This window comes from Zootoca vivipara, chromosome 14 (genome assembly GCF_963506605.1).
Source record: "Zootoca vivipara chromosome 14, rZooViv1.1, whole genome shotgun sequence".
Lineage (NCBI taxonomy): Eukaryota > Metazoa > Chordata > Lepidosauria > Squamata > Lacertidae > Zootoca > Zootoca vivipara.
The window spans coordinates 41,364,459-41,388,399 of NC_083289.1; the positions used below are offsets into that span (position 1 = coordinate 41,364,459).

At 46.3% G+C, this 23,941-nt stretch overlaps 1 protein-coding gene across 1 annotated transcript in view; it reads left to right on the top strand.

Annotated features, from left to right (window-relative positions):
• The first annotated feature begins 1,044 nt into the window (after positions 1 to 1,044).
• Positions 1,045 to 23,941, top strand: part of MOSMO (modulator of smoothened) — a 52,688-nt gene continuing 29,791 nt past the window's right edge. Inside the window, exon 1 of the mRNA XM_035130789.2 lies at positions 1,045 to 1,356. Within this exon, the coding sequence (XP_034986680.1) occupies positions 1,251 to 1,356 (106 nt within the window). The 5' untranslated portion in view covers positions 1,045 to 1,250. The remainder of the gene's footprint in view (positions 1,357 to 23,941) is intronic.

The window sequence follows — 23,941 nt, forward strand, 5'->3', positions numbered from 1 at the left end:
GCTCAGATAATGTGCTGTTCTGTCCTATGTTCCACTGCACTTACTTCCAGGTAATTCTGTGCAGGGCTGCAGCTTGAATATGGCACTTTTATACCTTGCAATTTATGCAGAAGGGTCTAAAAATAAGCTGGATAGACAGTCTGCAGCTTAAATGTCACATGGCAATTAGGTTTCCGTGCACCAGTGTTATGGGTGTGTATTTCTAGTTGCCCATTGAAAGGAAGGGGTGTTGCTATGGCTAAATATATTTTTAGAATCCATACAACTCTGTGGCTTTGGAGTTGCTAGACTTGGCAGTCTAGAATACCACTCATTGGCCAAGCACCCTACACCCTTGGTTGCAAGTGGCCCAGATTTAAATTTCTGGTTACTTGTAAAAGAACAGTAAAATATAGTTAGCAAATTCCTTACACACGCTCTTGATCTTAGGTATTATTCTCTCTGAGGTGGAAAATATATGGCTGCACCATTTCATACTGTATTAGGTGGCCTGCCTTGTCCAGGAAGCTCAGGTGGCAGCTGGCAAGGGTCTCATACCCCCTCCCCTCGTTCTATCCTCACAACAGCCCTGTGAGGTAGGACAGGTTAAGAGGTAGCGAATGGGGATTTGAACGTGGCTCTCCAGCACCCATAAAAATCCTTAGTACGCAAGCAGTAGTATAATAATAGCGCAACTTTCCTTTCCCTTTTTCTCAATTAAATCTCTCTCAGTAAAAATATATTTATTTATTTAAATTAGCTAGCCCCGCCCCCTTCCTCAACGCTTCCCCGTCGCCGAGCCCCGCCCCTAAGAGAGCCTCAGCCCCGCCCCGCCCCTCACGTGCTCGCGCAGCATTTCATCTCTAAAACCCCGCCCCTTCACCCTGTAGGAAGCCCCGCCCTTGAAGCCTGCCCTCTCCGCTCTAAGCCCCGCCCAATGCTCTTGCCGCCGCCGCCGTCTCCTTAGCAGGCCCCGCCCCGTCTGGAACAAAGTGTGAAAGGCGCGGGGAGAGATGAGGACGAGGGCGTGAGCTTTAGCTTCCGGGTTGCGCGGAGGCTGCTCGGGTTTTGCTTCCGGCGCTGTCCCGAGTCGGGACGCGGGCGGGGGGGCCGAGCCCGCTCCTGTGGCAGCGGCGGCGGGGTGACGGCGAGAGCGTCTGCTGCGGATCGCGGAGCCGGAAGGCGAGCCGAGCCATGGAGCCGCGGCTGTGAGGAGCCCCCGGCCCGGGCCCCGCTCTTGGGAAGCCGGGCCGAGGCCGGAGCCGGAGGACATGGACAAACTGACCATCATCTCAGGATGCCTCTTTCTGGCCGCCGACATCTTCGCTATCGCCAGCCTGGCGAACCCGGACTGGATCAACACCGGCGAGTCCGCGGGTGGGTCAAAGCACGGAGGACGAGGCAGGACGGCCGGCGGGGCTCGAGGGCTGGGAGGAGGAGGTGGGAGGGCAGGACGGGGTCTGCTCGGGGCAGCAGCCTGGAGGGGTAAACGCTGCAGCCGCTTTGGCGAGGGATGGGTGGCTCTGCAGGGAGCCGGAGGGGTCGAACCCAAGGCTCCTAAGCGGCTGGCTGCTGCAGGGACTGAGGTGCTGCTCTCTGCGTGGTCTGTTTGTGTTTTGGAAGAAGAATGGGGTGGTGGTGGTGCGAAGTGCATTGGGAAGGAGCAGGGTGGGGGGCTGGATCCAGGTCTCCCCACGAGGTCGGTTGTTGTGGAAATCGGGGCATCTAGACATTCACCGTGACCGGAGACTGTTCTTGTGTTTGGGGACAGGAGCAGTTCGGGGTTGGGGGCAAGTGTCGTGGCGGGGGACTCCAGCTCCCCAAGCAGTTGGCCACGGTGGGAACCAACGTGCTGGACTCTATGGGCATTTGGCTTGTTTGTGTTTTGGAAGCAGAAGAAGAGCAGGATGCGAAATACTGGGGCGGGCGGAGGAGGTGTCCATCTGGCCAGATCTTGCTCTCAGAAACATACCGGTAACCTTTTCCTAGGGTGATTCTTCATAGAAAATTGCTGATTGCTGTCTTGCCTGTTGGTGATTTTGTTAAGTACTTTCATCATCCCTGTGGAAAAGAGGGATGAAACACTACCAAATAAAATCTGAGATTGGAGGCTTTAAGCTGGGAAGTCGAGGGAATCAGTGGTGCTGCTGTGGTTAAATAGAACTTCCAGGTCCAGAGGCAGTATGCCAATGAATATAGAGTACTGGGGTCAACTTTAGATGCGGTCCGTTACCTTCATGCCTTGCTTATTGGGTTTCCAGAGGCATCTGCCAGCAAATGATATTGGACTAGCTGAACCAGATCCGGCATAGCTCTTCTTGTACAGTATTTGGGAACAGAGAAATAACTCCTCACCCCTTACCACCCAGAGTCATCAAGCCATTTCCTTGGAAGGGTAGGAGATGCAGTAAACCCTGTTGGGGGAAACCACTGATGGAGTGGTCAAATATATGAGGGAGGGGTTTGATCACCAAATGAGAGAATGTATGGGTGAAGGATGAAGCAATTTCATTGTTACAGTTTCTACTGCATCCTTGTGGCTTTGAGGACTTTGGCTGCAGTCAGTTAGCAAGGCCCAGAGGTTATCAAGTCTAATCCTCTGTCTGAAGATAGGTCCATCATGACACTAGCCCTCTCCAGTTATCCAACATCTAGACTGCGTTCAGCTGCAGCTGAAAATCAGGTATTGTGTAGAATGTGAGTTTACTGAAAATAAATATAATGTTCCACAGTTCGTTGTTAATGGAAGGTTCTGCCTCGTAATGTGTTTGAGAAATGAATGTGCAGTCCTGGCATGGCATCTGTGATAATTTACAGAAAAGTAGGAAAACAATTATCTTAACAGCTTGGAAGGGCTGCACATCAGATAAGTGATGAAAGGCAGATGTCACTGGTACCAACACTGGCGAATTATGCGAGTATAAATTGTGTTTAGGCTTGCTATTTAGTCCTTCAAAAATTGGTGTATGCTCCTTGCATGTGATGGCACACTAGGCTTGCACAGATAACATCATTTTTAAAGGATCAGGGGAATGAAAATTGCAAACTAGCATCACTCTAGGGGGTGCTCTATCCCAGGCATCCCCAAACTTTGGCCCTGCAGATGTTTTGGCCTACAACTTCCATGATCCCTAGCTAAGAGGACCAGTGGTCAGGGATGATGGGAATTGTAGTCAAAAACATCTGGAGGTTTGGGGATGCCTGCTCTATCCATAAAGGACAGTCACTCTGAGCCGTTCCTTGAGATGTGGCAGGTGCAAACAGGGCTGAACGTAGTGGTTTGGATCCAGAGTTTGTGTGAATGGAAACTGCTTGGGCAACAAAAGTTTCCTTCACTATGCATCCCCTGAAAAATGTTCTTTCGTGAGGTTCCGCTGGGCTTCCCTGAATTTTTTGGAGTACAGTATGGTGTGTGGGAAGAAAATTGGACAGAGACTGCACAAGCACAGAGATAGGCAATGTTGTTGGACTATAATTCCCATCTGCCACAGTAAAAGTGGTCAATGGCCAGAGATGAATGGAATTGTAGTCCCAACAATGTATGGAGGGCATTGCATTGACTACTTCTTCATAAAAAGAGATACTCTGGCTTGAGTAACTTTGGTTTGGAGAGCCTAGAGTTCTTGAAACTTTTTTTAAAAAAACACATTATATTGCCCTGATAGGGAGTGAAACCCAGAGGGGAATAGACAAGGGAAATGCATTACTAGAGAAAGAGAAGTTGAACCTGAAATAAAGGTGTTTTGTGTGTGTGTTGGATAGCAAAAACTATCTCAACTGTGGTCAGACAGCATATGGGTCATCTTTAGACATGTACTTGCATATTTGACCCTGAAGAAATAAGGGCTAGTCTGTCATCTCTTAATTGTACAGTGGTACCTCGGTTTATGAACACAATTGGTTCCAGAAGTCTGTTCATAATCTGAAGCGAACTTTCCCATTGAAAGTAATGGAAAGTGGATTAATCTGTTCCAGACGGTCTGCGGAGTACTTAAACTGAAGCGTTCATAAACTGAAGCGAACTTTCCCATTGAAAGTGGATTAATCCGTTCCAGGCGGGTCCGCGGAGTACTCAACCTGAAGCGTACTTAACCCGAAGCATGGGTGTAATTGGTTCCGGAAGTCTGTTCATAAACTGAAGCATTCATAAACTGAAGCGAACTTTCCCATTGAAAGTAATGGAAAGTGAATTAATCCGTTCCAGATGGGTCCGTGGCGTTCGTAAACCGAAAATTCATAAACCGAGGTGTTCATAAACCAAGGTTCCACTGTACTAAAGCAGATACATTGTTATGGTGAGAGATATTGCTGAAGGAATTGATCCTGCCCGCCCCCCCCTTCAGCTTGATGAATCTGAATTGGATCACTAATTGCTTTGTAAATGTGATAATGAGTAGCAGCCACTTGAGGCTATACTGGGATGTCAGCATAGGTTTCATTGGTGCTGGTGTTTAGTTTTTCTGATCCAACTGTAAATGCTAACCTTTTTGTGTGTGGGTGAACTTCCTGAAATAAGGACGCAAATTGCAGTGCTAGAGGGTACAACAACCAGAATAGATTTAATTAATGCCATGGAGTTCACCGTGTTGACATGCAGTTAAGTCTACCTGATACCACAGGCTTACTGTAGTCCTCTGGGACATTTTATCCTCCTTTTGTCTTATTTCTGACAGTCTTAGTTTTATGACAGCAAGTAGCAGTATTTCCTTGGCGTGCTGATGTTTGTGAATCTTGGTAAGTGCTGAGAAAAGGTTTTTTAATTCCAACAATCAGCTAATGAAAGTGTTAAGCACCCCCACCCCATTAGTCAGTTCCTTTTAACAGGGTCGGGCTTGTGGGAGACTGGAAGGCCTTCCAATGATTGTGTGTTCTTTGGAAGCTGAAAGTAGCCTTCTGACAAAGACAGATGACAACTCAATGTTGTATGTATGTGCCCGCATGATCAATGTGTATAGGATGATTTACAAATTTACTCAGATCAACTTAGAATCTTATATTTGATCCATGGGAAAAGGCACTGTGAAATGGAGATGAGAGAAGCTGGGAACTACTGCAACCATTTAGTAAATCTGGACATTTAGTAAATCTGGTTATTTTTCTTCCCTTTGCTTAAGTTTTCTTCTGAACTCTGCTTTGGAACTGCAAAATTTCAGCGTAGGGTTATGCTTCACACATTCTTTAAAAGACAGTGAGTCTCTGAAGTAGATGGTTGCAATTTGATTGTGTGTTTGTTGTTCCAGTTACATCGTCCCCTGTCCTCCAGACCTCTGTTATCTTTTTCATAGTTTCTTCACTTGATTTGTCAGTTCCATCAGGGCCTAAATAAACCGAGCACAACATACAGTGACCTTCTGGTCCTCAAAAGTGCTGTGAAAGCACAGAGACCATTCCATCATTATGAGAGTAAATTCACGGATTTGGGTCTCCTTACCTTTTGAGGATGGGTGTTGCAAACCAAGATGGTTAGCAATGAGGCAGTCACTGGGGACTGGAGCATGTATGGCCGCAGGCATATTAATTCACTCTCTGCAGGAGCTGGATTGCATTTTTAAAAATGCATCAAGGATGTCTCTTACATTGTGTGCTAATATAATGTTATTGGCCTTCATGTTTTTCCTGAAGTTTAATGCCAGTATACTTCACTGTAGACGTGATTGTTTATTTAAATATTTTCATTTAGTCACTTTTCAATAATATATAGTTTTTCCGCTTTCTTTGAGGCCTCCCTCTGGCAACAGCAGTTGTTTTCTACTCCTTTGCTTGCTCACAAGGATGCGGTAAATAAAAACTTGGTGGCGTTTGTAGCATTATTTGACATGACTGTCCTAAATAACCAGCCATTGTTTTTCTTGGCAAATAAATAAATCACCGGTTGGGTAATTTTTTTGTGGAGCCTGCAAAAGTCAGGTATCTTGTTCTGTTTCTGTATGACAATGGTCGCACGCTGCTTTTGACGTATACATTTCCACTGGGCACTGTTCAGCCATTGGATAGAATGCACGCAAACAGCAGCATGATTTAATTTCATAGCGACCTAAAATTGGGCTACTGTATTTCCAGTGAAATTGAAGGCACCTGAAAAGTGGCCCTATCTGGGGAATTCCCTGAGAATCCCTGCAATGGTCCGGAAGAGTTGCTGTTCTTTGTTTAGATCACGGGTGTCAAACTCAAGGCCCGGGGGCCAAATCCGGCCCGCCAGACCTTGTCATGTGGCCCGCCGAGCGCCCCAGCCAGCGGGACCCAGCAGCAGGACCTTGCTGCTGAAGTGCCGCACTGACAAAGCGCCGACAAACAGCTGGGGCCTGGGGGGGGGGTAGAAAGGCGGCCGGAGCAGCGCTGCGTGGAGCGCCCCAAGCCACAGCAGGAGAAGGAAGAGGCAGCTTGCCAGGTCAGCGCCCAGCAGCGCCGCACGGAGAGTCCCGAGCCTCTGCGACGCAGCAGTGCTCTGTAGCACTTTGAATCCTCCTCCTCCTGCCACGGCTCGGCGCCTGGAAACGGCTGCTGCTGCTGCTGCTGAAGCACAGACAAAGCACCCAGCAGCGCCACATGGAGGAGGAGGAGGATTCAAAGTGCTACAGAGCACTGCTGCGTCCCAGAGGCTCGGCACTCCGTATGGTGCTGCTGGGCACCGACCGACAAACCGCCTCCTCCTCCTCTTGCCTCACCTCCTCCTCCTCCTGCTGCGGCTCAGCCTCATGAACGTGAGCTCAGCAGCGGCTCAGCCTCATGGACGTGCAACTCTGAGGCTTTACGCACGTCTGCTAAGACGGACACCCGCTGCCTCACGCTGCACGGGAAATACTTTTTGCCCCTGGGTCCCTTCGCGCTCTTTTCTGCCGCTGAATCAAGGCGGCGACCCCCCCTTCCCTTTCTTTCTTCCTCTCTCTCGTTCTTATTCTTTCTTTCCCTCTCCTTCCTTCCTTCTTTATCTCTGTCTTCTCTCCGTCTTTCTTTTTCTTTCCTTCTTTTTTTCTTTCCTTCTTTATTCCCTTCCTTCTTTCCTACTCTTCTTTCTCTCCCCTCTTTCCTTCCTCTCTCCCTCCTGCTCCCTCTTTTCTTCCTTCCTTCCTTCCTTCCTTCCTTCCTTCCTTCCTTCCTTCCGTCCTTCCCATCTTTCTTCCTCTCCCTCATTCTTATTCTTTCTTTCCCTCTCTACTTCCTTCTTTCTCCCTTTCCGTCTTCTCTCCCTCTTTCTTTTTCTTTCCTTCTTTATTCCCTTCCTTCTTTCCTACTCTTCTTTCTCTCCCCTCTTTCCTTCCTTCCTCTCTCCCTCCCACTCCCTCCTTCCTTCCTTCCTTCCTTCCTTCCTTCCTTCCTTCCTTCCGTTCTTCCCATCTTTCTTCCTCTCCCTCATTCTTATTCTTTCTTTCCCTCTCTACTTCCTTCCTTCTTTCTCCCTTTCCGTCTTTTCTCCCTCTTTCTTTTTCTTTCCTTCTTTATTCCCTTCCTTTTCCTACTCTTCTTTCTCTCCCCTCTTTCCTTCCTTCCTCTTTCCCTCCCACTCCCTCTTTTCTTCCTTCCTTCCTCCCTCCCTCCCCTCCTCTCCCCTTCCCTCCCCTCCCTCTCCCTCTCCTCAGAAACATAGGATGCTGCTTTATACTTCTGGCCCTTAAACCCTGGAACCAGGAGAGCAGCTCCAGTGAGTCAACCTCAGCCAGTCCCTTTGGTGAAGGGTGGTGGCTTACTGGCAGAACATCTGTCCTGCATGCAGAAGGACCCCAGCATCTCCAGGTACCAGTAGCTCTGCAAAGCTCCTGCATGAAACCCTAGCGAGCCTCCACCACCCAGTGCAGTTACCAAAAATCATTTTTCAATAAATTGTACAATAATTGTACATTTGAATATCTACTTGCCATTATTCTGACTATGTTTCTGCTTTCAGAGCTAGTTATTACTTACATTATTACAAAAAAAACAGTAATAATTGAATGCAGTGACAATAATTTATGATAATAAAGAGTGGACACATAGTCCTACAGATACAACCGGCCCTTTGAGGGTGACCAAACTGCTGATGCGGCCCCCGATGAATTTGAGTTTGACACCCCTGGTTTAGATGAAACAAATGTACACCCCTTTTCAGCTGCCATTAATGGCTCTTCAAAGTAGTTCACAATAACACAACCAAATGTGTTTGTGAGGCCCTCACAATGACTGTTCCCATGAAGTGTATCCAAGAAGCATGTCCAAGTTGTTTGTGAATATTGTTCTGCTGCCCAGAGAGAATTCCCAGGAAGAGAGAGTAACGGAATCTGTTCTTGGTCCTGGGAGGCTGATGTTCACCTGAGTCCTCTCTCCACTCCTTCTGGCTGCTGTTAGTCAGATCAGGGATGAGGAACCTGTGCTCCTCCAGATATTCTTGGAATCCCAACTCCCATTATCTGCTGGCATGACCAATGATTCCAGTTTATGGGAGTTCTGGTCCAAAAGCATTTGGAGCGCCATGGGTTATCCCCCCCCCCCAATCAGCCAGAGGAGGGTCTGCTAAATAGACACTGTAAAAGAAAGCAAGTTTTTCAGGTTAAACATTCTCCCTTGTTTGTACTGTACTTCTTTGCTAGTCATTAAATATCAATTTATTGGCGCTGTGGTCTAAACCACAGAGCCTAGGGCTTGCCGATCAGAAGGTCGGCGGTTCGAATCCCCGCGATGGGGTGAGCTCCCATTGCTCGGTCCCTGCTCCTGCCAACCTAGCAGTTCGAAAGCACGTCAAAGTGCAAGTCCGTATATTCCGGCGTATAAGACGACTGGGCGTATAAGACGACCCCCAACTTTTCCAGTTAAAATATAGAGTTTGGGATATACTTGCCGTATAAGAAATACGACCCAGCGTATAAGACGACCCCTGACTTTTGAGAAGATTTCCCTAGGTTAAAAAGTAGTCTTATACGCAGGAATATACAGTAGATAAATAGGTACCGCTCCAGCGGGAAGGTAAACAGCGTTTCCGTGTGCTGCTCTGGTTCGCCAGAAGCGGCTTTGTCATGCTGGCCACATGGCCTGGAAGCTGTATGCCGGCTCCCTCGGCCAATAACGCGAGATGAGCACCGCAACCCCAGAGTCGTCTGCGACTGGACCTAATGGTCAGGGGTCCATTTACCTTTAAATATCAATTAATTTGATGCTTTGGCTGCACTTTACGAACCTTGCTCTGTTGTGTTTTTAAAACGTGTTACAAAGGTGCTAAATATCCTTTGTAACCTTAGCAAATCTTAAGCTTCCACTGATTTTTCTCAAGCTCTGTACTGTTTAGTTGGCATTTTGGTGAACTTTGGTTTAGTTTGGTATTTTCCTCTTTCAGTCCTAAAGAGAGATAAAATTAATAGTCTTGACAGCAGAAGACACCGCAGCATATGAAAAGAACACTTCATACTCTTGCTTTGATACTGAGTGGACATCTGGTATGTTTCTGCTAAAGTGGCACAGTAAAGATTTTAAAGTGTGCCTTTGTTCCAGTGGTAAATACTGTTGCATCTGGATTTAAAATGTGTGGTTTTAATACTCTGTTAACAAATTGTATTTGTATTTGCATGCAGCTCTTTTACCAATTGTTTCCCAGTTGGGTAGATAAGCAACAGAAACTCTGAATAAAAAAAAACGCAGTAAGAACAGTAATTAAAAACAGTGGATTGAAACTTTTAGCTTTTTTTGGATCCTGTAAACCAGGGGTCAGCAAACTTTTTCAGCAGGGGGCCGGTCCACTGTCCCTCAGACCTTGTGGGGGGGGGCAGACTATATTTTGAAAAAAAAAATGAACGAATTCCTATGTCCCACAAAATAACCCAGAGATGCATTTGAAATAAAAGCACACATTCTACTCATGTAAAAACACCAGGCAGGCCCCACAAATAACCCAGAGATGCATTTTGAATAAAAAGACACATTCTATTCATGTAAAAACATGCTGATTCCCGGACCGTCCGCGGGCCGGATTTAGAAGGCGATTGGGCTGCATCCGGCCCCCCGGCCTTAGTTTGGGGACCCCTGCTGTAAACAAAGGATGGGAAGCCTGTGGTCTTCCAGATACTCCCACAATCTCAGACAATCCCAGACAATTGGCGATGCAGGCAGGGGCTGGTGGGGGGCAGGAGTCCAAAAGCACCTGATGGGCCACAGATTGGAGCATGAACAGGGGCCCTCAAACATGCTCCCTGCGTCATCAGATTACATTTTAATCTGAGGAGAGTGTGCCTCAGTGTGCAGACTGACAAAATGGGAAAAGGCTTGCTTTTGACTAGGCTTTCAACATACTACTTTAAAGAAGTGAGACTTCAGTGCTTCTGAAGCTCAGCAAAACTGCAGGGAATGAGACAAGTAGTTTAAATAATGCAGACTGCCACTATGGAAAAAGATAGCTCATGGAACGCTAGATCTAGTTTCTTTGTTATTTCTGAACCAAATGAAGAATCTTTCTCTAAATCTACATGAAACTATTTAGGCTGCAATCTGATGTGCATTTATCTTTGAACTAAGCTCCACTGAATGCAAAGGGGGGGTGCCTTTCTCAGCACTTTTTCCTGGAGATCTTTTGAACCTTACCAGGAATTAAATTGAAGAATGTGCTCTACCTGTGAGCTTCACTTAGGTTGTGTTGGACCACCATGATATAAATAATAGAACTGGGAACCTTTGGCCCTCCAAATGTTGGACTCCAATTTCCATTGACACTAGCCAGTGGGCAGTTAATGGGAGTTGCAGGGTTCGAAATTAGCAGGGCGCCAGGAGCATTTTGTGCCTAAAGATTCTCCATTTGCAAGCACCTCAAAAAGTCTGGGTGTCATTTTTTTCCACCTGGCTGACACTCAAGGGTTACTGAAATGTATGTGCTTTGAAGCCTCGAAGTTTATGTTAAGGATAGACAATATGTTAAGGAGTTTAACAATAAAGAGTGGCGTGTTTTGAAAACTGAAGTATGGCACCAATATTTTTTATTGTAAACACCAAATTAAACATGTATCAACAATCTCTGCTAAAACTGCGATTTAAACAATGTGTCACTTAGGTGAATTGCGTATTAGTTCATGCTTATCAAAATAATAAATAAAAAGTGTTGCTGACCCCTCCCTCCCAGTGGCGACTAGACATTCTGTTTTGGCCCAGGTCCCAGAAGCCATTTGGCTCCTAGCTTTTCTATCCCAGTTTCCAACACTGGGGAGTTGTATTCCAACAACATCTGGAGGGCCACGGCATCCCCATCTGGAGGTGCCTTTATTTAGGGGAGAAGGAAGTTGTGCAGAAGAGATGTTTGACATTTTAAAGCTGTAACTTGATTGCTGGAAACTGGAAACACTTCTGCGTTTATACCTGTCGTGAAATTTAGATGCTAAATCCCTGCGGGTAACTCAGCAAAATGAGGAACGCTCACAACCACTTAAGACTGATACATATTTTCACATATGGCCATATTGGCTGCAATTGATATTTCAGGCATGCCGTCGTGTTGACTTGTGTGCAGCTACTGTTAAATAGCAAACTTTCAGTTGGCTGTGCAACTGTGAAATGTAATATATATATTTTTTACAAGTGACCTTGCTCCTCTTCTCATTTAAACAGCTCTGTAAGCTGAGATACTGTGACAGTAATAAGTTATGAATTTTAATGATGTATTTTAACTGCCAAACTAGTTTACTTACACTGGCATCTTCCAGCTTTCCTAGAGCATTTTCCATATGGACAGTTGGTAGTTTATCAAGCCATTAATCAAAGAATACGGTCTGGGTATAGGTTGCTGTGCTGCATACTTAAAACAGGTCTATTACATAAAAAAGTTGCCTTCCTCTGAGTCGGACCATTGGACCATTTTGCTCAGTATTGCCCACACTGACTGGCAGCAGATCTCTAGGGCATGGGTAGGCAAACCAAGGCCCGGGGGCAGGATGCGGCCCAATCACCTTCTAAATCTGGCATGCAGATGGTCTGGGAATCAGCGTGTTTTTACATGAGTAGAATGTCTCCTTTTATTTAACATGCATCTCTGGGTTATTTGTGGGGCCTGCCTGGTGTTTTTACATGAGTGGAGTATGCGCTTTTATTTAAAACTGGCTGTACCCTGCCACGTGTTGCAGTGGCCTCTCCTTCCCGCAGTCGGGCGGAATATCCCTGTGACTGTTTTGATCCCCCTTCCTGTACCCCCCTCCCCCACCCCTCGGTTCATCCCTGTGACTCCCCCCACCCTGTATCCACCCGGTTCATCCCTGTGACTCCCGGCGGGGTCCAGTCTATCTCTGATGGGGGTGGTGGCGTTGTTGGTGTGGTCCGGTCTGTTTGGTGGTAGGGGAGGAGGCGGGTTTCCCGATCTCCATTGTGTAGGCAGTGGCGTCGGCGATGGGGTCTGGCCTGTGGTCTGGCCTGGCCCCCGGGATCTCCGGGGTGTGTGTGGGGTTCTGGAGTGGGCTGGTCTCAGGGAGGGTGGAGGCTGTTGTCAGGAGATCTGTGGGGCGGGCTGGTGTCGGGGTGGGTCCGTGGTGGTGGCGGTGTGATCTCCGGGAGGTATGGGGGCTCTGGGGTGGTCTGGTTTCAGGGCGGCGTGGTCCCTGTCGGCGGTGGCGGAAGGATCCCTGGGGTGTGTATGAGTCCTGCTCGGCCTGGTCTTGGGGTGGACTGTTCTGTGGTGTCGGCGGGATCTCAGGGGTGGGCGGGGGATGGGGATCGGTCTGGTCTCGGTGTGGCCTGCTCCGTGGCGTCGGTGTGATCTCCCGGGGGGAGGGGGTTGGGGAGGTGGGTGGCCTTGGGCCGGCCTGGTCCTTTGTGGGGACGCGATCTCCGGTACGGGCGAGGGTTTTACAGCGGCCTATTCCGTGGACGTTCCGGGAAGGGGATCGGCCTGGTCTCGGGGTGGGGGTGGTCTATGGGGCGGGTTGTGTGTCGGGGTGGTGGGGGTCAATGGGGAGTGGGCGGGATTGTGGAAGTATTTTTGTCATGAGTGAGGTAGATGTCCACTGGACATCTAACAAAAATCCAGGTTTTTTACGGTACCTGTCCTAGGTGAGTTCTATCCAATGTAAGTGTATGGAAACACTCCCGTAGGGGAATGTGAGGTTGTGGCCAAATTTGAGAACGATCAGGTAAGCGGTTTCGGAGAACATATAGATACTGTACATGCATCTCTGGGTTGTTTTTGGGGCATAGGAATTCATTCATCCCCCCCCCCCCCAAATATAGTCCGCCGCGCCCACAAGGTTTGAGGGAGGGACAGTAAACCAGCCCCCTGCTGAAAAAGTTTCCTGACCCTGCTCTAGGGCTTCAGACAAGGAGCATTTCCCAGAGATGCTGGGGATTGAACCGGGGACCTTCTGCATGCAAAGCAGATGCTCTGTGGCTGAGCTATGGCCCTTCCTCAGCATTGCACCTTGCATTTTGCACATTTGGCCTTTACAAGTACAGTAGGTACAAAACAGCAGTTGTGTTTCCTTACTTACGGCATTACAACTGGGGATATTCTCAAACTTCTTAAATCTATAAATGGAATGTAATAAGGAACAGAATTAAAAATCTACATTTATAATTATTTTTATTAAAGATTTTCTTAGGTTACAAAGGTAGTGCAATGTCTCATTTTTCATGCATCATTTTTACACATCAATTTTACTTGTTGAGACATTATGAGGAAGGGGGGGAAAGAGGTAGGTGGGATGGGGAGTTGGGTGTGGTGGATTGCCGATGTTTCCGTTTTTCTTGATATGTGTAGGGGTTCGGCGTCAGCGTCGTTTGTGCAGGTTCTCTGTTGTTTGTTCGTGTTTCTTTGTTGGTGAGAGAGGTCAGGATTTGTCTTAGAATGTGGTTGTTCATTTATGGTTGGCTGTGATGATCCTTAATTTCTTGCGTGAGTGGGGAGGCTGTTTTGATCAAGTTAGCCATATTGAAAAAATCTACATTTATGGTATTCACATTGGCTGCAGTAAATGGGAAAGCCTGGCCACAGCACATCGTGCATTAGTTATTTCAAGAGTCGATTACTGCAATGAACTTTATATGGGGCTCCCCTTGAGCTTGATCTGGAAGCTGCAGTTAGTGCAGAATCCTGCAGCATGATTGCTGATAGGAGGGAGACCTTGTCAGCATATAACCCCTGTGCTCCGAGATCTGTGCTGCTTGTCAGTTGTCTACTGGTCCAAGTTCATTGTGTCGCTATTAGTATATAAAGCCCCTAACAACTTTTTAGCACCTGCTGAAAATACTTTTGTTTAGATAAGCCTACCCAGAAATCTGGAATGTTGATGTGTGCTTTAATCTGTTTTTAGGTTATTGCTGGTTATAATTTTTGGATGTTTTAACTGTGGATAGCTCAGTTGGTAGAGCATGAGACTCTTAATCTCAGGGTCGTGGGATCGAGCCCCACCTTGGGCAAAACATTCCTGCATTGCAGGGGATTGGCCTGGATGACCCTCATGGTCTATTCTTGTAAAATAGTTGTTCTTAACTGTTTTTAAACTTTTTGTAAACACCTTTAATGCAGGTTTCCTTGCAATCAAACAGCATACAAATTTTATTAAATAAACAACAGTAAGTCATGGCTTATTATGAATGAGCTATGTTTGCGTCAGATTCACTCCTGCTATGTTGCTGATGAGATAATAACTTCCCATTTTGTCCAAACCAGAAATCATGTTTATTAAAATCAATCATTTATTATATTTTTATCCCACCTTTTTCCTGAAGAGTCTTTGCCCTGGGGAAGACCTTGGTCTGTACGCATTGGGCAAATCTTTACAAAAATAAACGGCAATATTTGAGCACCAGCTGGAAACCAGTTTCATCCTTTTCTCTTCAGAGTTATCAGCAGATCCAGAAGAGTTCAGTCACTGCTTTTTCAAGCTCATGCCTGGGACAAATGCTTCTTATAGCCACCAAGGAGGTAACAGTAGAAGTCCAGTTGTGTGATCTCTTCCCCACCCGAGTGCATGGTTGACATCCTCACAACAGATTTATAAAACTCTTTATAGTCAGCTAGATGGTTTCTGCCTCACCCTTGAGGAAATGTGGCTCTAATGAAATCTGTCTTCCACATTTACCGGGTATTGCCAAATAAATAGGAGTAATAAAGAGAAGACATTAAGTTGATGATATTGGTTTCTCCGTGTGAAACAAGAGCAGCTGAATAAAACATTTAATATAGCTGCTGCCTGATAATCAGGTTAGGGTTAATATTTGGCATAAAAACTTAATTTTGCTTGGTTCTTCTAAACTAATAAGCCTTTGAAATTAAGGATTTGTTGTTATGCACTTCAAAATGTTCTGTGAGTGGCATTACAGTGAAGGCTCCCAGAACTCTTATTTCCTGGCATGCATGATCTGCAAAGTCTATAACCCTGATGTGCTTTATATAGTGCACAAAACCTTCTTCAGTGGTGTTTGCTTTGTAGCTGCGCGCTTCTTTGAGCTGAAGAAATGTAAAATTTTCTGGGTGTTACGTTGTCGTAGGTGAAATGGTTTGCATTCTTCCTGAGTTCTCTTTGGTGAGGGCATAATATATATGTATATTCCTGCGTATAAGACTACTTTTTAACCCAGGAAAATCTTCTCAAAAGTTGGGGGTCGTCTTATACACCCAGTCGTCTTATACACCAGAATATACGGTACATAGAAGGCCTGGAGATGTAAGGAAGATTTGTGTTGAAAGCACAAAATAAAACTTGCACTTGATTTCTTAGCGTACCGGCTGCAGCACATGTGTTCTGAGGTCATAGATTTTGCCAAATCTCTATAGGAGGTGACTGAGTTCCTCTTTTTCAATTTGAGATAGAAGGTTTAATTTGTATATTGTCCTGTTTTAAAAAGCTGTTAATACAATAATATATTTTATCTTTTGATTGAGAGCATCTTCAGCTGGTTGGGTGGGGGGAGGCACCCAGATTTAGTAATAAAATGTTCCAGCATGGTGCTTACATTTTAATGGCCACTAAAAAGAAATAAATATTGTTTTGGTGTCTCCGAGGAGGACGCATAGTTGAAACATTTAGGCAATTCATATAATAAATAAAGTGCCTGAAAAGTAGCAATTTAAGTCCTGTTTCTCTCCTTTTTCCTGTCATCATTACATATATCAAAAGTATTGGAATAAAGGAAAGCAAATCATATGTAGCCTTTGGCGTTGGCTGATTCTCATAAATGCAGAAAATTGCAGACTGATTTTATTGCAATACTGTTGAGAGGTTTTATTGCTTTAGTATGGATTCAGTCCTTCCCGTTGGGTATGAATGTGTGTGTGTGTGTGTTTTTTAATAGGGTGGCCATCTCCTAATCCCATATGCTCACTCATAATATTTGATAAATCAAATGGAATGTCGGTGTTTCTAAGCCTGGAAACAGGATCTAGTTGTGGGTTGTAACAGCCTTCTCCTCTTCACTCCATATTGCCAGGTCTGCAGAGGTGCCTGGTCATCCACTGGCTTAAAAATTTGAGACTAGCACCTAGGAATCTGAAGGTGCATAATCCCCCCCCCCCACCTACCCTATACTGTACTACCAGTGGTAGGTATGTTAAGCCTGACCACAACTAAGGTGTAGTTATACCATCCCGCCCTTGTTGATAGGGAATTGATTTTGCTTCTATATTAAGGACCAAACTCATGAACATATTATCTTGAAATGTAAATAACAGCCAAGAGGAAGTCTGAGTAGCCTCGTGACTGTAGGGATCTGAACAACAACAACAACAACAACAACAAACACATCTCCTTGGAGTGACTGTTTGCATTTCAAGAGAAGCTTCCACTCTATGTCTTCAGAGAGATGATTTTTGTCAGGTCTGTGGCAGGAAGGAGAGGGAGAGGTCGGTTTCCGTTTTACACCCCCCCATACACACACCACACACACCCACACACAATGCCCCCCCCCAAGCATGCTCAGTTTTTCCAGGGACTGCAATTTTCATAAAATTAAAGCTTGTGTATTAATTTCATCCATGCAATTAATGCCTAGTTTGGCCCTAGGCATGGGCATTATATGTGACTCACTGTATGGTTCTCCCCCTCTCCCAACCCTAGTGGTCACTCTTCTTCTTACTGGAAGGTGTCCAGAAAGTACCGCTGTCAATTCCTTGTTGAGGGGTCAACACAGCTGAGCATAATGCAAACCCAATTATTGCACCAGATTGAAGCCATTGGAAAGATCGCTTCCCAAAAAGATGAATGCTTTCTTTCTTTCTTTCTTTCTTTCTTTCTTTCTTTCTTTCTTTCTTTCTTTCTTTCTTTCTTTCTTTCTTTCTTTCTTTCTTTCTTTCTTTCTCTCTCTCTCTCTCTCTCTCTCTCTCTCTCTCTCTCTCTCTGTGTGTGTGTGTGTGTGTTTGTGTGTGTCTTTTAATGGTGATGATTGTCTGCTTGTCTAAGCCACCAAGCTGCAGTAGACTGCTTACCACTGGGCAGCGAGTTCGTTCCAACCCTTTTCAGGAATTGGACTTTCAGATTTTTCTGCAAATCATATGTAATCTGATGCAGAATTGATGAGCATCAACCTGATGAGTGAACCAAAGAATCTTGGCTTAGATGCTTAGGAACAAAAAGGACTTGGAGGGGAAATTTAGTGGTCAAGACATAGACCCGTTTCTTTCTCTCTCTCGCTTTGCTTCCCAGTCTATGCATTTGTTCCCCAGAATATAAAAAAAGGTGGCGTAAACCTATACAAGTTGTTTGTTGTTACTACGTAATTAGCTTAAAAGAAGCCACACTTCGTCCAATTGCCAAGTAAACCTCATTGGAAAAATGTGATCTGTTTAATGACTCCTGGCTTATTAAAAGCAGTTTCCCTTTGCAGTCAGTACTTGCACATGAATAGGATTATATAAAACATTGACTTGCATTTCTGCCAGAGTTAGGAAGAACTGTGGGTCACACTTTTCAACTTGGCCTACTTTTCTTCTTTAAAATAGGTAGCAGAGGATCTGTTCAAGTTTTCCTCCCTTTTTAATTTCTTTCCCTTTGAGAGTCTTGTAACAAAAGCAGCTAGATGTAGTTCTTTTCTTTTGCTGTGGGTTGCACAAGCTGGCTAACTGAGCTTCAATGCTTTGAGGCAAAAGTTGTGCTCCTGAGCACCTGCACATAATTCTGACTTCTATTGCAATGACTGGGACTTAATCCCTAGTGTATAAGTGTTGTATTTGAAGAGTTGGGCTATGATAATCTAAATCAGAGAAAAATGGCCATTGTGATCAAAAGCTTGAATACAAATGAATGAAATAGCAAGGGAAGAGAATCCCATTCATGTTTTATAAATAGCTGTTTGTGGGCTCAGGAACTCTTGCCACATACATGTCAACATTTTCATGAACTGTTTGAGCTATGCATGCCAGCGTCCTGTTGAATGTTGCCCAAGGTTCATTGGAAGAAATCCTCCATCTGAACAAAATTCTTGACTCAAGGTCAAAGTGCAACTTGAATTTTGATAGTTCTAAGGATGAGTAGCTGTCAAGTGTTATCTGTGCACGCACAAGGATGTGTAGTCTGTTCAAAGGGATGGCAGACCGTATGCAAGATAGTCTGCAGAAGTTACATATTGCCAATGACTAACAGTCAGCTGTGATGGTTATATTTTGATGAATTTGTGGAATAGGTTTGGCTGCTTGAGAATCTCTGCTTGCTCCACCCCCACCTCTTTTTAGCATTTTAAAAAAATCTTTAGTTCAGTGTTGAAGGGGCAGAACATCAGTCCCTCCCTACAGCTTCTCTATCATCCTTCAGTTCATTTGTCCCTCTACCATCCTAGTCCATGCCTCGTGTTAGAAATTAACCAGGCTCCAGGCACATTTTGCGCCTGGCATGGGTTCAGTTGCGACCATGTGGAGATCTCTGGCTGCCAGGCTGGTAACTGGGGAAAGCAAAATACCACATGGAGAAGGATCTGAAATATTTTCCTTGAAGCTTGAACTAGTTTTTTTCCTGGATTGTTTTATTTGACGTTTTAATGTGTTGTAAACTGCTTTGAGATTTGTTATTCAATATATAAAGGGGTAAAGAGATGGTGGTGGTGGTGGTGGTGATGATGATAAACAACTTCATTGTACAAAAGAGAAGGCACCTGCCTAGCAGAGTGGTTGTGTGCACAAAGAGGGAAAGGAGAACCTGTTCTGAGCTTCCTGGAGGAAGGCCTGGGTAGATATACTAGAAGCAATTTCAAATTTTGCAAGGACACATGATAAGGAAGCTGGTGGGTTTCTGTGCTCAGCGATGCAATGAATTCTTCCTCCAGCTGGCTCCACTCAGTAGATGTTTTGGTCTTACCATAAAGTGCAAGGTAGTAGTTTGGGTTTTCTACAGACGTATGGTGGTTTTCCCCATAGAGATGCATGGCTATCTTTCATTCAGGGCTGTCTCTAGGCCTGGGTCCGGTGGCGCAGGGCACCAGGCCACCAGGGGCACTGCTGCGCCCGCGGAGAGACGCTCCACTCAGCTGTTCAGCGGCTTCAGGCCGCTCTCCGGAGGCGCGCGGGCCTGGGGCCGCCTCCGCCGCACGCAGGGGCGTTGCAACAGTGGGCGGGCAGCGCCCCCTGGCCCAGGGCCGGCCCTACGACCAGGCTGGGTGGCGCAGGGTGCTGATCCTCCAGGTGGCAGCCGCGCTGTGCGCTGTGCCCGCCCGCCGTGCTGGGAAACGGGGCGGGGTGCCGGAGGGATCCGTCGCACCAGGGCGCCAGGTATGATGAAGACAGCCCTGCTTTCATTTATGTCAGATAAGGTGAAGGTGTACTCATAGTCTATAAACAGGGCAAAAAGGCTAAATTTGCCAGTGACAGCTTGCATTTATCCCATAAAATTCAATCTGACAACTGAGCCACAGAGGTTGGTGATGGGTGCTCCTCCTCATAATTTAGTCCAGTCTTTGGTTGCATTTCCTAGTTGTGTTGGAGAATGCACACAGAGAAGTTGTGAGACTGGTTTATTTTTTTATATTTGTATTATTTTGATATGTTAAAATTGAAAGTATGCTTTATTGGCATACTTTATTCAATCTGCATGATTTTATTCTGTGTTCAGAAATTAGAGGGGCATTTACTTCCGATTCTTGGCTGTATAGCTGGGTCAGAGTTACTAGCATTCTATTCTTTTCTGGATAATGTCCCTGAAATTGGGCAGGCTTCACAGTGCAGAATGAGAGCTGCTGTGCCATAAATAAAGCATCATATGAAGATGTAGCAGGAGCTCCATCTTTCACCCTTTTCTGGAGAGCTTCCCAACTCCTGCATCCCCTTCTCTGGGAAGTCAGCCATACGTCTACCACAACGCATGCCTGCATTGGAGATGTCAGCCACTGGTAAGTTCATTTCATTCTTCCTTACAACCTTTCTGAACGAGGTGCCTTCCATATGTTTTGGACTACAACCCCCCATCAGGGCCCCCTGTCAGCATGGCTAATGGTTGGGAATGATGGGAGTTGTAGTCCAACAACTTCTGAGAAACCAGCAGGTTGGGAAAGTCTGCCGTTTACTATTTGCCCATCTTTTTCACCTTAGATATTTCAGTTGACGTGAGACTTAACGCTCGCGGGATGCTGGGTTTATACTGGTTCTGTACAGTGAGGGTGTTCATGCAGAACCGCTGTCATATTTCCTCATGCTATCAGACCATTGATTCATCGAATTCAGTACTGATTGCCTTTCCCATCATCTGCTACCTGGTGGGAGATGCTAGGGGTGAAATCTGGGACATTTTGTATTCAAAGCATTGCTCTACTACCGAGCTATGGCCCCTGAGGATGGATAGTTGCTATCTTTGGAGAGTTCCACATGTGGGCTCCATTATGTATACAGTCGTACCTTGGATCCCGAATGCCTTGGTACTCAGATGTTTTTGATCCCGAACGTCACAAACCCAGAAGGGAGTGTTCCAGTTTGCAAACGTTCTTTGGAACCCAAATGTCTGATGGGGCTTCCGCGGCTTCTGATTGGCTGCAGGAGCTTCCTTCAGCCAACCAGAAGCCGCGCTTTGGTTTCCGAACAGTTTGTAAGTCGAACAGACTACCAGAACGGATTCCATTCGACTTCCATGGTACGACTGTATTCCTTAATGTCTGTCCTCTTGTTCAGCACCTTTACAAGAGGCTATGAGGCAAGGTCACTGGTGTGCCTGGACCCCATCTGCACAATACATTTAGATCAATCTCTTGCCACTTTGAACAGTCATGGCTCTATTTCCACTTCCAGATTTTAACCTCGCATGAACTCTGTGAGGTAGTGACTGGCCCCAAGATTACCCAAAGAGCTTCATAGCTGAGTTGGGTATTTGAGCCTGGGTCCTCCAGTCCTAAACTCATGGCTGGACTGCTATAATGTTCCCCCAGTCCTAGTTCAGGTTTCTCCTCTTACTGTATGGCTACCAGCTTCATCATGGCCTCCCACCTAGATTTTGTTGGTTTGGGGTGGACAGTGTAATTTGGTGAACATTTTTAATAATGCTGCTTTCTCTCTCTTTTCAAGTAGTTCTCAACAGAGTGGAATGCAGAACAGTCCTGAAGATGACAGTTCAGACATGATTAAAACATGTTGTCAAGCTGCTGGTGACATCCATGGCCCCAGCGCAACTCATTTACCAAGGAGAGAGGCTGTGGCAAGCAAAACTGGAAGGTTCAAGAGGAACTGCGCCTGGGAGAACAGAAGACAGCCAAAGTGTGTGAGAAGCCAAAAGGCTGGACTTCTCCACAACCTCGTGTTGTGTTGAAAGGAGTAGATCCAGGAGAATTTGCCCAAATTAATGATGGGCTAAAGCATGTGGTGGAGGTGATTGCCTGGTTCAGACATCACAGTTTTACTCCATGATTTGTTGGAGCATAAAAGACCCATGAGCTATAGTGCTTGCTCCCTTCTTTTCCTTCTGAAGTCCTTCCCTGCAGAGGAAACTTACTGTGCTAGTTTCTAAACCACATTTTCCTTGAAGCCCACCGAAGGAAACCGTGGTTAAAATGTAATCTTCAAATCAGGATCAGGTCCTGGTTTTACAATCTTGATTTGTAGGGAGTTCTTAAACCATGATTTCCTGGTTCAGACACCGCAGGAAAGTGCCGTCTAAGAAACCAGAAGGTCTCTACGGCCAGGTGTACAGGAGGCGGAGTGCAAGAGTTGAGCGTACACAAAACCTGTCGCTGTTAATGCTTGTTGATGCTTTAACGTATCATGGTTTGTTGGAGGGGCTTTTTACATCTGAAGCAGGCCAATGCATTGCTTCCGTCCCCTTTGTAAGCAAGGAAACATTATACGATCCTTGCCTGGCTCTTCTTTCCCCTCAGCTTTGCCCTGTGTATGACAGCAAGAAGGATCTAGGCCAGGGGTCCCCAGACTTACCGCGCAGCGGGCCAGAGGGCAGGGGAGTGCACGCGCAGCGGGCCGGAGGACGGGGGAGTGCGCGCCCGTGCGCATGCGCACACGCACACGGTCGGGGGAAAATCGCCGAAAATCGCTTGTGCGCATGCGTATGGGCCTCCCCCGACCCGGAAGTGCATCGGAAATGACCTCTTCTGGGTCGGGAGAGGCCCATACGCATGCGCACAAAGGATTTTCGGCGATTTTTTGCCCGATTTTGAAGATTGTCGCCGCGCCCCGCGCCGTAAGAGCGGGCGGCGGCAGCGGGCGGCGGGGGTCGTCGCGGGCCGGATTGGGAGGCCAATTGGGCCGCATCCGGCCCAGGGGCCGTAGTTTGGGGACCCTGATCTAGGCTTTTACAGCAGCTTGGCAAAGCCCTTTCCAACTCCCGTATGAAGAAGGCTGCTGAAATATCATTCACAGATTCCCACAGAGTGCTTGCTATCGGCGGCAGTGGGTGGAATGAGCAGAATACTCTTGGGGTATTCTGCACAGCATGCCTGTGAAAATTATGTGCAGATGGAGTGGAGCCTGCGTCATTGGCACGTGTGATGCCAGAAGTAGCAAGACGACAGTGGAGTCCTGTGATACAGCAGAAACATGTAGGACCTCATCCCTCTGGAAATGTGGGTAGCGCTAATGGGCTTTTTCTTGCCTATTCTTGCCTGTTGTAACAATAGCAAGAAGTTTGCCTTTTGTGTCCATTTCAAAAGGCGTTTTCAGAACTGCAGATGCTACCAGACTTCAGTACATTTTATCGTTGAAACTACGTTTTGCAGCATGCTACCATGTCAGTTTCTTGACAGTTCTTCATTCCACAAAAAAAAAACAGAAGCAGAAGTGTTGAGAGTGGGGCATTGCTTTTAGTCTTGTTCTCCCCGCACCGTGTCCCCGGGCTTGCTGGTACTGCTATTTCCCTTTGTGGACCCATTCTAGCTCCAGAAAAAAAGGATGCATCTAGCAGAGCCTTTTGCCCTTTCCTTTGGCCAAGGAAATGCAGTGGACATCGTCTAAGAAAGGGAACTTGAACAGTTTAGCACTTTTCACAGCCATAGTATGTTGCTTCATTTTCCAAGACAGCTGGCTACCAATCCCTGCCCAGATATGGCAGAGATGAAGAGCCTGGAGCCTTCCAGATGTTGTTGGATTTCAGCTCTCACCAGCCCCAGCCAGCACAGTCAGGGGTGATGAGAGTTGTAGTCTAACATCTGGAAGGTTACAGGTTCCTTCTTCCCTGGGTGGCCGTGGGCCACTGACCTGGTAAACTGGCCACTTGCCTGGCCTGGCTAGCAAGCTTCCTGACTGTATTCACCTAAATTAAAGATGTTGTGAGAAACAGACATTGAAATGTGCCAAAACCCACCCACCCCCCAATTTCCAAAACCTTAAAATGTATATATTCCATACTCCTAACGGCTGTGCCACACTGGCTGTCAGTTGCACTGCAAAATCTCCCCGTTATATTTCAGTTCTTGCAGCTCCTGTTTTTTGCCTTCTCAAGTGTCTTAATGTGCCTTCATGTATTGGATTCCCCTTCAAGGTGTGCATTTAGTTCGCTCCTGTTATCCTCCAACAGAGTCCCTCCCCCTTTTGAAACACCTTTCAGGTCTTCTCAAAAGCCATGTTGGTTTGGCATCAACACTGTTCAGATCTGGGTGTGTCAGAATCCGATTGTCTCCC